At 47.0% G+C, this 12645-nt stretch overlaps 1 protein-coding gene across 1 annotated transcript; it reads right to left on the reverse strand.

The window, feature by feature from the left end:
* Positions 1 to 8291: 8291 nt before the first annotated feature.
* On the reverse strand, positions 8292 to 12640 carry DNAJC28 (DnaJ heat shock protein family (Hsp40) member C28). Its single transcript, XM_054577950.1, has 2 exons — positions 12508 to 12640; positions 8292 to 11303 (listed from the first exon to the last, which is right to left on the reverse strand). The coding sequence occupies exon 2, from the start codon at positions 11270 to 11272 to the stop codon at positions 10112 to 10114; it is 1161 nt and encodes a 386-aa protein (XP_054433925.1). The 5' UTR covers positions 11273 to 11303; positions 12508 to 12640; the 3' UTR covers positions 8292 to 10111.
* Between the last annotated feature and the right edge of the window lie 5 nt (positions 12641 to 12645).

Genomic DNA, 12645 nt, shown 5'->3' on the forward strand with positions numbered 1-12645 from the left:
TGCCGGGGGCGGGACGGGGAGCGGGGGCGTGGCGAGGCCATAGGGGGCGGGGCGAGGGCGCCGCAGCTCGGCCGGTCGCCCGCTGGACTCCGCGCCTAGAGCGTCGCAGCCGCTTAGGCTCGGCCCCTCCTACAGTCTTCGGGGCGGCCGCCGTCGCGTTTCTGCTGCGGACTTCAAGTGCAGAACCGGTGCGATCAAGCGCAGGGGGAGCCAAGGTCAGAGGGCAGGGACTGCCTCTGCCGTTGCCCTTAGGCCCAAGGGCGTTGGCCGCGACCTGCCCCGATTAGGGCCCGAGCTTCAGGATGTTCTCAGGAGCTCAAGTCTGCAGAGATGAAGCCCCTCTCCATCCGTGCCACTCAGATATGGAGGCCTAGAAAGGGGGAAGCTACGCATCCAAGACTGCTGGCTAGTACTGTTCACCCGCGGTGTCCGCACGATGCAACTGGTCTTCTGATACTGTCCTCATGCTTTTCCCGGCCACTCGCCCAGATTTTTAGCTTTCTTATAGTCCTACTGTCTCCTTTAAAGACGTCTTTAAATCATCTTGAATCTTCACGTAACTTCACATAACTTCAACAGCCTTGGAAAGCCCCGTCTAAGTTTCCTTCAGAATATAAAACACCGTTTGTTTGCTTGAGGAAGACACATTGTGTAAGTCCAGGTATTAATGGGACTCTAAAAGAAGTTCTTCCCTGAGATTTGGCAGGTGTGGCCTAGTGGATGAGCGCCGGCCTGAGAAGCAAGGGATCACCTGTTTGATTCCCACCCAGGGCACCTGCATGGGTTGAAGGCCAGGTCCCCGGTGGGGGGCGTGCAAGAGACAACCCCAGACATGTTTCTCTCCCTCTCTTCCCCTCTCTCTAAAAATAAAATCTTTAAAAGAGTTTTTCCATGAGGTGTAATGAAATAAAAGGTTTTGTACCACAAAATGCCATCCTCTTTTACTCCTGTTACTCCTACAGGTCTTAGTATACATGCAAGAGGAACAATCCCTACTTTTTCATATTTTCCTACTCTCCCTCAGTTCTTATTTTCATGGATGCTATTATTTCCTAAATTGTCAAATAACACATTTATACTACCTTACCCATCCTCTTGATCCATAGGCTAGAATCTAGGTGCTCAATAAATATTTGCTTAATAAATTTCCTTTGAAATATGTGCGGCCTTTAAAAAGGTTAAATTGCTGACCTGTAAAGATCTGCTTTTTAAAAATAAGTTTTAAAATCTTGCTTCTGTTTTGATCATTGTACTGGTATTAGGCTTGGCTGAGAGTAGCAAGGGAAAACAACCACAAAATAGCAGTGGCTTAAGCAAAATATTGGTATTTCCCTTTTATGTTTAAAAAGTCCAAAGTTGGTGTAGAAATGGTCTGGCACATTATAGAGATAAATGTAGTTCCTTGCTCCAGCCAAGGGAATCACACATATAATTATTTATTCTTTAAAAAATATGAACATTTGAAAGTTATCAGGTTCCATTCCCACTATTGCTTCATGGTCTAAAAGAGTTGCCATAGCTCCAACCATTGTTCCTGCATTCCAATCAGCAAAAGACAGAAGGGAACACTCCTTTCTTTAAGAACCTTTCCAAAAGGTTGCATATGCCTTTCCTGCTTTTGTTGTGCTGGCAAAAACTGAGTTACTTAACTACACTAAACTACCAGGAAGGCTAAAAAATAGGGTTTTGTTATGAAAGAAGGAAGAGTGGATACTGGGAGATGAGTAGGAGTTTCTACCATAGTCTCAAATCTCATAACTTTTTAAAGTATTAAGTATTTTAATATTCCCCAAGATTTTGTAAAGCTCTTTTACAGGACATATTCGGTAATAAAACGCTTACCTCCACATTTGAAGAAAGATGTTACTGTTGACCTGCTATTGGGATACACATGGTTTGAGTTGCTTTCCCAGAAGGGAGTAGCAACCAACGCCAAGGTAGCTTGCTTCTCTCTCATTCCGTAAACTACTTCACAAAGAGAGTCAAACATGTACATAGCTATGCTTTCAAAACAATGGGTACTTGAAAGATGCTGGGATTAAGTTGCTGATGTCAGCGTTTCAATGTCGGCATTTCAAATGTACTGAAATTGCAAATCAGGCCAAAAAATACTCCACACATGCCCTGATTCAACTGGAATTCAGTTGGCATTCAACTGGGATCTAAGTATGTGTTTTGTTAAATTACCTAAGGACCTTGGAAGGGCCCTCTTAGATTCTGGACTCTTTGTGACTTCACAACCATGTTCAGGTTTCTGCCAGAAGAGAGTCTAAAAGGCCTACCTCAGCCCTGGCCAGTGTGGCTCAGTTGGTTGGAGGGTTGTCCTGTATACCGAAAGGCTGAGGCTTTGATTCCCGGTCAGGTCACATACCTAGGTTACAGGTTTGATCCCCGGTCAGTGGGGAAAACTGGGACCACCGATTTGGAAAACTGGCGCTATCTAGAAGAGTTGACGTTTTGCGCCCCCTGGGAGCTGGCGTTTCCTCCTAGGGGCAGCCTCAGAGGGAGCCTTTGAATGTGTACACACACGCATGGGTCCACATGTACACGGGTCCACTTGTTCCCTGCAGTGTTGTTCATAGCAGCTGCCCGCAAAGGAAACAAGTGGCCCTCATCAGCAGAACAGATAAACAGCGGTTTACTCGGATGATGGAATCAGATCAGCTATGAAAATAAATGAACTGCAGCTACACTCAGTAACGGGTGAGCCTCATAAACACAGTGTTGCAGGGGGAGCAAGACACATTCAAAAAGCAGACAGAAATAAGCCACTGCTTAGGCAGTGCTACCTAGACGATAGGACCATTTTTAAAAAAGCAAGGAAAATGGGCGCGGGGAGAGGGGGGTGTGTCTCCAGAGAGGCACAGGAGCGGACTGGGAAGCCGGGATCCACGTTAAGGGATTCTCCTTCAAACTCCCCGGACGTGGTCCACGCAATCTCGGTTTGTACGACGCATAATTTAAGAACCTGGGGGTGGGTGGGGGCTAGGAGGAGGCCAGGTGAAGGCAGTGGACGGGGCTCCCGGCAGAGGGCGCAGGGCAGGGGACGGGAGGAAACGTGCGCAGAGCGCAGGGGCCTGCAGGCAGGATGGCGTGACGTGGTGTTGCCTCTCACATGCCCTGAACTGGGGACCCTGCCCACAACCCAGGCAGGTGCCCTGACTGAGAATCAAACTGGCGACCATTTGGTTTGCAGGCCGGCATGCAATCCATTGAGTCGTACCAGCCAGGGTGGGATTTTTTTATTTTTTTTATTTTTTTTATTTTTTATTTTTTTATTTTTTTTTGCAGTACAGACAGCTGCTGCAATTGTGGTCATTGAGTTTATTTTCAAAAATATGGGCAATCTGAGCCCTGGCCCGGTGGCTCAGTTAGTTGGCGCATCACTCCATGCACCAAAAAAGGTGGAGGGTTTGATTCTAGGTCAGGGTACATACCTAGGTTGCGGATTCAATCCCCAGGAGGCAGCTGATAGATGTTTCTCTCTCACATTGATGTTTCTCCCTCTCCCTCTCTCTCTCTCAAATCAGTAGATATAGCTTCGAGTGGGGAGCAAAAAAAGGAGAGTAAGATCACACCCCTGTGGGTATGAAATGACCCTGTTCCGGCAGAATGGATATTCAGTGTCAATATTTGGGGGAAAGGCTAGTCTTCGGGTGAGAAGTAGGAAACCACAGCTTGAAAGGTGATTTGATTCTGTCAGAAGAGGAAGGATTCCTTCCTGCAGTCTACACTCTAAACACATTGGATACATCTATCAGTTGGTTTCCCTTACAGTCACAGAGAAAACCACCTCACACTGGCTTAAGAAAGAGGACTCAGTGCCTCGCCAAACTGGAAGGTCAGAGTGACGGGGAGCTCCAAGGCGGGGCGACCCACTGGCTCAGCAATGTTGCTGGCTTCTCCCTAGGCCGGCTCCCTTTGTGCTCCCCGGAGGCTGCTGACCTGCAGTCCTCGCTGACCAGCTCCAGCGGGGCCTTTCTCCGGCTGCGTGGCCCCGGGCGACTCCCAAACCCAGCGAGCTGCCGGGCAGTGATTGGTTTAAGCCAAGAGGCCGGAACCAATCATGGGGGGCGTGGGGCGGGCAAACGATTACTCAGCTCTCTCTGAAGCCCAATGTTAATACTCTCCTGCTAACTACCTTATAATGCCCGTTAATTACCTTGAAATGGAATTTCTGAAAAGTGTAACCCACCCATGCACATGACCTTTAAAATATCAGTAAATGCCTTGCCTGTAGTATAAGAGAAATAGAAAAAATAGAACTTAAAACTGTAATGATGTTCTAATGCATCAATGATCAAGCAGGATTACACTAGAGGACGTGAGGAAGTAGTCAGATGCTTGCAGCCCCCTGAATATGTTTGGATTTAAGGGAAGTAAGTTAGAAGGCATTCTCATCAAGAAGTTCAAGAAAAATGAAAATACTGAGATATGGTGTAAACCAGAGTAAAAACTAAATTTAGAATAGTAATGACATGGCTGGCCTGTTTGATGGTGAGAGAGAGAGAGAAGAAAGAAAGAAAGAAGGAAAGAAAGAAAGAAAGAAAGAAAGAAAGAAAGAAAGAAAGAAAGAAAGAAAGAAAGCGAGCCCTGGCTGGTGTGGCTCAGCAGATTGGGCGCCGGCCTGCAAACCAAAGGCTCACTGTTTGATTCCTGGTCAGGGCACAGGCCTGGGTTGTGGGCCAGGTCCCTGGTTGGGGGTGTGCGAGAGGCAACCACACATTGGTGTTTCTCTCCTTCTCTTTCTCCCTCCCTTCCTCTGCCTCTAAAAATAAATACAATCTTTAAAAATATAGGGAAGTAGCTCAGTTGAAGTAGAAATCCACGTGGACAAAGTGAGGTGTATGGCGGTCTGCCCGGTGAGCCAGGGCTTCCCCCGAGGGTCCCGTTACAATAGTCAGTCATGTGGTGGGATACGGGAAAGGTGGCGTTGAAATATCACAAGTTCTCTGTGTTGAGGACAGAGTCAGACACCAGTGGTTAAAAGACAGATACAGAGACAAATTCTCCCATGTGTGACAGGGTGCAGAAGGTGGCTCAAAAAAAGATACGGTCGTATAACAGTGCCAGAAGCCGTGGAGAAGATGGGTAGAGGGCCTTTGAGGACTGTATAAAACAGAGGCACAGTAGGTGACCCCAAAATTAATAAATCATTCCAACATGAAATTTTTACACTATAGATCGAGTGTAATTGCACTTGAAGGGCAGCTCGCACAAAATATGTTGAAAACAGTGCTTATTGATGAAACTGACTTTCATCTTTGTCTATTATATTGGTTATCCAGGGCTGTATAGCAAATTATCCTCAAATTTAGCAACTCAAAACATCGGACACGGAGGTATTATTTCGCACAGTTTCGAAAGGTAAGGGGTCTGGAGCAGCTTAGCAGAGTTACCCCAGCTCGGGTGCCACCGTCTGCGGTTGCTGCAGGCGTCCGGAGGCCCGACGGAGGCCCTGCTTCCCCTGCAGCTCGCCCACCTGGCCGCTGGCTGGAGGCCTCAGCGGCTGGACCCGGGTGCCCCCCCCCAGGGCTGCCTCAGCCAGGGCGCCCGGCCTCACCCAAAGGGACAGGGCGGCGGGAAAGGGAGAGGAGGCTGCTAGCGTCCGGAGGGGCATGCCGTCGCTTCTGCTACGCTCCACCAGCCGCTCAGACCAACTCCGATGCCATGCGGGAGGGCGCTACCCAAAAATGTGTCGCCTCGGGCGCTGGCTGTGACACCCAGTAACTTCATGACATCGGGCTCCGCTGGTGCACGTTCGCATTCCCCGCGACCAACGCAGGCTGCAACGAGCGTGCCGCGCTACCGGTCATTCCAGCGCCGTCAGCCGTGGTGCCGTCGGCAACGCCTCCTAAAATGCAGTGTAATTCTTGGGAAAAGTTCCAAGATCAGGAAGTGCAATTTTCATAGCAGTTGCATTTGTGAGAGAAAAAAGAAATAGTGTATTTAAAATCAGGCAAAAGGTACGCTGTGTTCATAGGTTAACTATAATTGCGTTCTGGGCTTAGGAGGTTATACGCAGACTCTTCGCCCACGGGAACGTCTGGTGGGATGGCTGAATGCCGGGCGGGACGTGGGGAAACCTTCCGTCTGGCCCGCACGCTGTGAAACTCCCAGCATCCCCGGCCCCACCCTCCAAATGCCTGCAGTCGGGCCGGTGTTGGAAACGGGTACCCGCTGGGATGGCGTGGCCGTCCCAACCCTTCAGAGCAGAGGCGAGCCCCGCAGCAGCTCGGTGCCGTCCCCTACCGGCGGAGCGGAAGCTCTGAGCACGGGGTCCGCTGAAGATTGCCGCGCAGGTCCCCCAAACGTCCTCTAGAGGGCGGCACGCCCCCGCTGAGAAGCGCCGAGACCCAGCCCCGCCCCGAGCCGGTCCGGTTCCACACCCCTAGGGATCTCAGTGGTCCCGCAGGTTGGACCTGACAGCGCTCCTTTGACAGACGTGGGATGGGAGGCTCAGGAAGGTCACAGAGCTAGTGAATGGCGGAACCTGGATCTAAATGCAAATGTCCCCAGCTGCAAAGCGCTTTCCCCTTCCTCTGCACACACTGCCTGGGGCTCCTTGATCCTGGGGTCCTCAGGGAGGCAAGGATCTCAGGGCAAGTAGAGGACGAGTGTGAAAGTCCTACTAGGAAACAGACGGATTCCGAGGCAACCCCAGGAACCCATGGAGTTCTAGCAACAGCTCTCCAGAGGCTGTCGCGAATGTGACCTGCTCCGGTCTCCTCTGGGCCCACTCTGAAGCGGCACCGTGTGCGTGAGAACAGGGATCTGGAACCAGGCCGACCCAGACAGCCTGGGCTCACACCCCAGCTCTGCCACCTTCTAGCGCTACGGCCCAAGGCCAGTTGCTTGACCTCTCCGAGCCTTAGTTTCCTCATCTCTCAAAAACAGTATATATAGTTGTTGTGAAGATTGAATTAGTTAATGCAAGGTAGATGTTCCGCAAACATGAGCGGCTGTCGCCATCTCTGTATCTCGTGCCTCGTTAGGAGGCCCCCATCCCTGAGTCAGGATAACCTCCGCTTGCGTGTGCCCTCTGTACGCCTCATGCCTTCTCTCCGTGGAAACTTGCAAGTGCTATTTACTTCACTTGCTCAGCATTGATTAGGTCTAATTTCCGTGAGAGCATATGACAACCTCATGCAGGCTTAAAACATAATGTGTTGCTATGGAAAGATCTTGAAGATAAACTAATAGGCAGCTGAAGAAACAGGTATAGGCAAATACGTATAGTGTGTGTGTGAGACAGTGTGTGAATGTAAATTATATACATTTTTGGAAGGATATTGTTGTAGCAGGATAGAGGTCACCCCAAATACATAATAATCCCCAGAAGCTGTGAATATGTTGTTACATAGCAAAGGGAAATTAAGGTTGCTAATCAACTGACTTTAAAATAGGGAGATCATGAAGGTCGCCGGTAAACGTACGCCAAAGGGGACATCGTCAGAAAGGGAAAGTGCTACCTCCAGGAGCAGGCCCAGCGCCCCGCCACCTGCCGTCCCTGAGGGGTGCTGGTGATGTCCCGAAGGGGGCTGAGGCCCAGGGGCAGGGGCCCTGGCAGTGGGTGGCGGGGAAGTATGTGTGGGAGTAACAGGCCTGAGCCACAGTGACACGGCTACAGGGGGCTTTCACCTTCAAGGAGGGGCGCCCCCCAAAGCAGGGTTGTATCTGGCGGCAGGATGAACTGGCTTAGTAATGTGGTCGCTGTACCAAAGAACCGGAAACCATCGACAAGAGGTGCCAAACCACCAAGGATGGGCCTCAGGCTCACAGAACACAGGCAAAACCAAGCCACGCAGCTGGGGACAAAAGCCACCATGATAGAGGCTCCCTCCACCCTCGGGGTGTGGGGCCAGGGTCCTGGGCCGACAGTTTGAAGAAAGGAGCTATGAAAAGGCTGGGAACCAGCCAAGGGTTTGATGAGGGCCAATTGATGAGCATGGAAATCTCAATAGATGACTTCAACACCTGAAAGCTGGCAAAGTTAGGAGGCAAAAAGTCAACAGAAAAAGGTCGATGCTGTGTCATAAGAGATGTAGCAGATTCCAACTTAACACACTCCACTACACCAGTCGAAATCTTTTGTCTGACCTGGAGTTTGGTTACTTAAATAAGTAAATGTTTTTACTTAACTGAATTGCCTTCTTAACGAGAAAAATCTATGTCATGGTCAGTTGTGATATTATCAGTCTAAAAGATAAAAAAACCATTTAGGTGGTCAGCCCAAAATGCGGTTATTATAATTGGTTGTTTGTACAACAATGGACCACTGAATAATCATTAAAATTCACTTTATTATTATGGACATTTACAAACATAAAGTGCACTATGCTAAAATTAAGGGTTTGCTAGAGTTTTCTGATAATTTTACTTTCCCTTTATCCAACATTGAAGATGGTTTCCTTTATATATGATCCTGCAATGCAACTAGGTGTCATACACTGAATTCCCTATTTAGCAAGAATCACAGAACCGTAGCCTTCTAAGATGTTTTGAAACTTAGCTTTTCTTTAGAGTAATTCTATCATTCTAGAAGCCAAATAACTCGCTCAACAAAATAATCACATTATAGCAATCAATGCCCCATGATTTAAGCAAAAAGGCCTGAAAATTCCTTTTGAAGATGCAGTTTTAACTATCACGTACTGTACAAAATAGCTGTTCTTCCAAAATGAGAGTGGCAAGTGCCACGCGTCTGAACTGCACCCATAACACAGTGCTCTGGCTTCAACGAGGGAAGAAACCTGCTCCCTTTGACCACTCTCGACGCTCTCCCAGCGGCCCAATCCTGTGGCTGGAGCAGTCACACAAACCAAAATGAAAAACCTAGATTTGACTTGACTTTGGGTGGTGGGCACACAATGCAATATACAGACCATGTAGCATAGAAATGTGCACTCGAAACCTTTATTATCCTGTAACTAATGTGACTCCAATAAGCTTAATTTTAAACAAAAGTCAGATTTGCTGAAAAGTGGACGGGGCACCAATATTTCATGAATGCCAAATTCTTGTCATTTGCCAAAGGAGCAAACTGGTACAAAATTCAGACATCTTGTCTTTGTTTTTTCACGGGTTCCTAAGGAAATTAGATCCCTAAGGCAGTAAATTGAGGTTTTTCACGGGGCTGAAAAAGCCGCTGGGGAGTCCGTACAGGACACAGAGAGACCTTGGGTGGAGTTACATACACCTAGCACGTCATTCTGAGTAGAGTTGAAGCCCAAGTGACATCTTAAGTTTCCACTGAGCCCAGGGGTTGTTTCCGCCTCCCCCCTTCCCACTCCTGAAAGGTCTCAAAATGCACCTAGAACTCTAATAAAAAGTGGACATGGCAGACTATTTCTAGAATAGCTAAATCAACCAGCTTGGCTGACCAATTTGTGCAACCAATGAATCATGAAGTTAGGTAGGGAAAAGTACAAAGTACCACTCAGGTATTTGTTTTCTGTTTTGTTTTTTAAATTCAGGACCCACAGAGAGGAGCTTTATCTAAAAAAGAACAGTGCAGTAACTCCATAGGCCAATTTCCTGATCGCAACATTTCCACCCATGTAGTATCCCAACAACAGGAACAATTTAGATCTTTAATAGCCTCAGGTGTCTAAGTGCAGCAAACTTGCAGAAAACACACATCATTTAGAGATTTCCCTGCCTATGTTCCCCACACTTGTTTAATTTTATGACTTTTAATAATATATGTTTGGCTTTTTGTTGTTAAGTGCTTGTGTTTGAAGTTGGCAAATGGCAACTGTTTTTAAGTTATTAGAGTTTAAAACTGCAATAAGACATTTGGAATACCCGTTATGATTCCCAGTCTGAGTCCCTGTCCAAATTCATTTCACCTGATGACTGACAATTAAACACTGAAATGGATTAAAGTGCTTCCTTAGTTCTCTTCTTACTACATTCCCAGAGCAAAGCTGGCTGAACATTTCTGTGACACAGCTTCTGATAGCCTTCTCCCTTACATGTCACTGGAGATGAGATTAGTTTGTGCAAAGTACTGAGGCACACAGTTCTCAGACTCCTGTGTTAAATATCAGCCTCTATTTGTGATGTCAGTCCAACTGACAATGATTTGGGGGCAGGACTGTTGAAATGGTCAGATTTTAGTAAATTTCCACATATTCATCCAGTTGAAAAAACCTGTTTTGACTCCTGTTGTTTTCTCCCCTTCTCCTTGATCATTGTTATCTGGGTTTTTATCTGTGACTTCTTTTGTTTTTATAAGGGTTTCATATATGTCCTGGGCTCTGGCAATTTCTTTCTGTGCATCAAAATGGACTTTTTGCCTGGTTAGGAGGGGAACAATTAAATTAAAATCATTAATTCGCTTGTTTAGTTTTCTGATGTTTTCTTGAAACTGCTCACACACTTGGTTCCACTGTTTCTGCTCACTTGCTGTCATGGGATTCCCAAGTTTTTTTCTGGATGCTAAAATTGCCTCTCTGAGTTGATCAATAGTATCCTTTATTTCTTTTTGCATTAGGATCCATTCTGGTTGGTATCCATTATCTATCAATATTCTGTTCAGGTTGTGAGTCATGGGATCAATATATGAACAGCCAGAAAACTTTTTTAGAGGTTTTCCTTTCCCACTGAGATTATCAAAGTCTCCTTTTGCCATTGATTCCTGAATGAGATCCTCCACCAAACGCTCTATTGCTTGAGTTATCTTTTGTTCTTTACTTTGTCTCACATCTTTAACAGTTAAACTGTCAGCGAAATACTGGCTATATAGTTTCTGCTTTTGATATTCCATCACTTGCTCAGTTGCACGGTCTGCTCTAAATTGCCTATATTGCTTCTCTCGTTGACTTGGAGATCCAAAACCAATACCTTCAAAACTTAAATAATGCCGGTGTTGGGGTGTTTTATATTTGAATTTCCCTTCTTCTTCATCTGCTTCTTCTACTTTATTCTGTCTGGCATTTGTTTGTTCTGTCACGTGGGAAAGCACCTTCCTATAGGCTTCTTCAATCTCTATAAATGTTGCAGAGTCAGCAGTAGAGGAGCCAACGTCTGGATGGTACTGCTTGGCAAGCTTACGGAAAGACTCCCTGACATCGTCTGCAGAGCATCCTTCATCCAGGTTCAGCAGCCTATAGTATTCTCTCATCTTCTTTTTTGATTTATGAGTTGACATCATCCTATTTCTAATGACTCCAAGATACGGGAGCATTTTCATTCGATTAGGAATCATTGCAGCATTTACCAGGTGAGATCTTAAGATGCGAGCCATCATTGCATACAATGTGTTCATTGTTGTACCCAGAGTTCTTCCTAGCAATGACCTATAAAATGACAACAAATATAAGGTAAAGAAAGTTATAGTACCTGCGGATTTCATATTTTCAGCAATAAGAAAAAAATTACAAGTACAATATGGGGCAGTTCTTTCTAAGGCAGCTGCCAACCTTCTTATAGCTGTATTTCACTTATGTTAGCAGAGAGATGGAAGCTGATGATGTCTAGCATTAACATATTGTGATATAATCTGGATTCTACCCACAAACCACAGAATTTTGGAGCAGGCAAGTTCTTTGAGGTCATCTAATCCAATCTTCTCAGTTTAAGATCAGAAAGTTAAACAGCATAACCAAGTAACATAGTGAGGAGTCAGCAAGATGATTAGGGTAAGGTCACAATAAGAAGTTTGTCTGGCCCTGACTGGTGAGGCTCAGTGGATTTGAGTGTCAGCCAGCCAACCTAAAGGTCACCGGTTCAAATCCCAGTCAGGGCACATGCCTGGGTTGCAGGCCAGGTCCCCAGTTGGGGGTATGGGAGAGGCAACCAATCACGTGTCTTTCACACACGTGTTTTTCTCCCTCACTTCCCCCTCTCTAAAAATATATAAATAAAATCTTTTTTTAAAAGGAAAACATACTGTGATTGGTAGGTTGGTCTTTAAAAAAAAAAAAAAGATGTTTGCATCCCCAGCAGATTATTAACTTCATCAGCACCACTATTTCTTTAGTGTTCACTGTCTTCATCGTCTCGCGGAGTCTTCTCATAAGAAGACTTAACGCACATGAGACAGAGGACATGACAAAGTGGATACCTAGTCTGACATAAAATTGAACAGAATCAAGCCCCAGACTCTAAGCCCTATAGCTCGTTAGGAACGGGCTATGCGCTGCATGCGGGAAAACCAACATAAAAGGTGAGCCCTCCCAACACGTTAGCTGTTACTTTTAAACGCATGGTGGAACGGAACAATGAAAATAAATAACATTTTTAAAATTAAATAAACGCAAGGTAGAGCAGAGGAGAAAAACTTGTACACAGATAACTGCAATGAAACGATGAGAGCGGTTTAACTGGGTCATTTCCGTGTACGAACGCTAAAACTGAGCTCCCGGAGACCCCAGTTCTCTACAAAACTGGGGTCAACGGCTCTTAGGGTCGGTTGGTGGTGGTGGCGGTCGCGCCAACGGCGGCCGTTGCGGAGGTTGGTGAGTCCCAGCACGGGACAAGCCCCGCCCGGGCCCCACTCACCTTCAGGCTCCGGGAAGGGGCTCCGCGGCGGTCGCCCCCGTACACGTCTCCGCGCATGCGCGCGCGGTTCGCCCTTCACTCCCGGGGTCTCCACTGCGGCGGCCGCCGCGAGTGTCCTCGTCGGACTACACCGTGTGC

Source organism: Pteronotus mesoamericanus, unplaced genomic scaffold (genome assembly GCF_021234165.1).
Source record: "Pteronotus mesoamericanus isolate MK-2021 breed Mesoamerican mustached bat unplaced genomic scaffold, CSHL_Meso_final contig_116, whole genome shotgun sequence".
Classification (NCBI taxonomy): Eukaryota; Metazoa; Chordata; class Mammalia; order Chiroptera; family Mormoopidae; genus Pteronotus; species Pteronotus mesoamericanus.

Coding starts and splice junctions, on each gene's coding strand:
- DNAJC28 (XM_054577950.1), bottom strand. CDS start 11,272: ATGAACACATTGTATGCAATGATGGCTCGCATCTTAAGATCTCACCTG.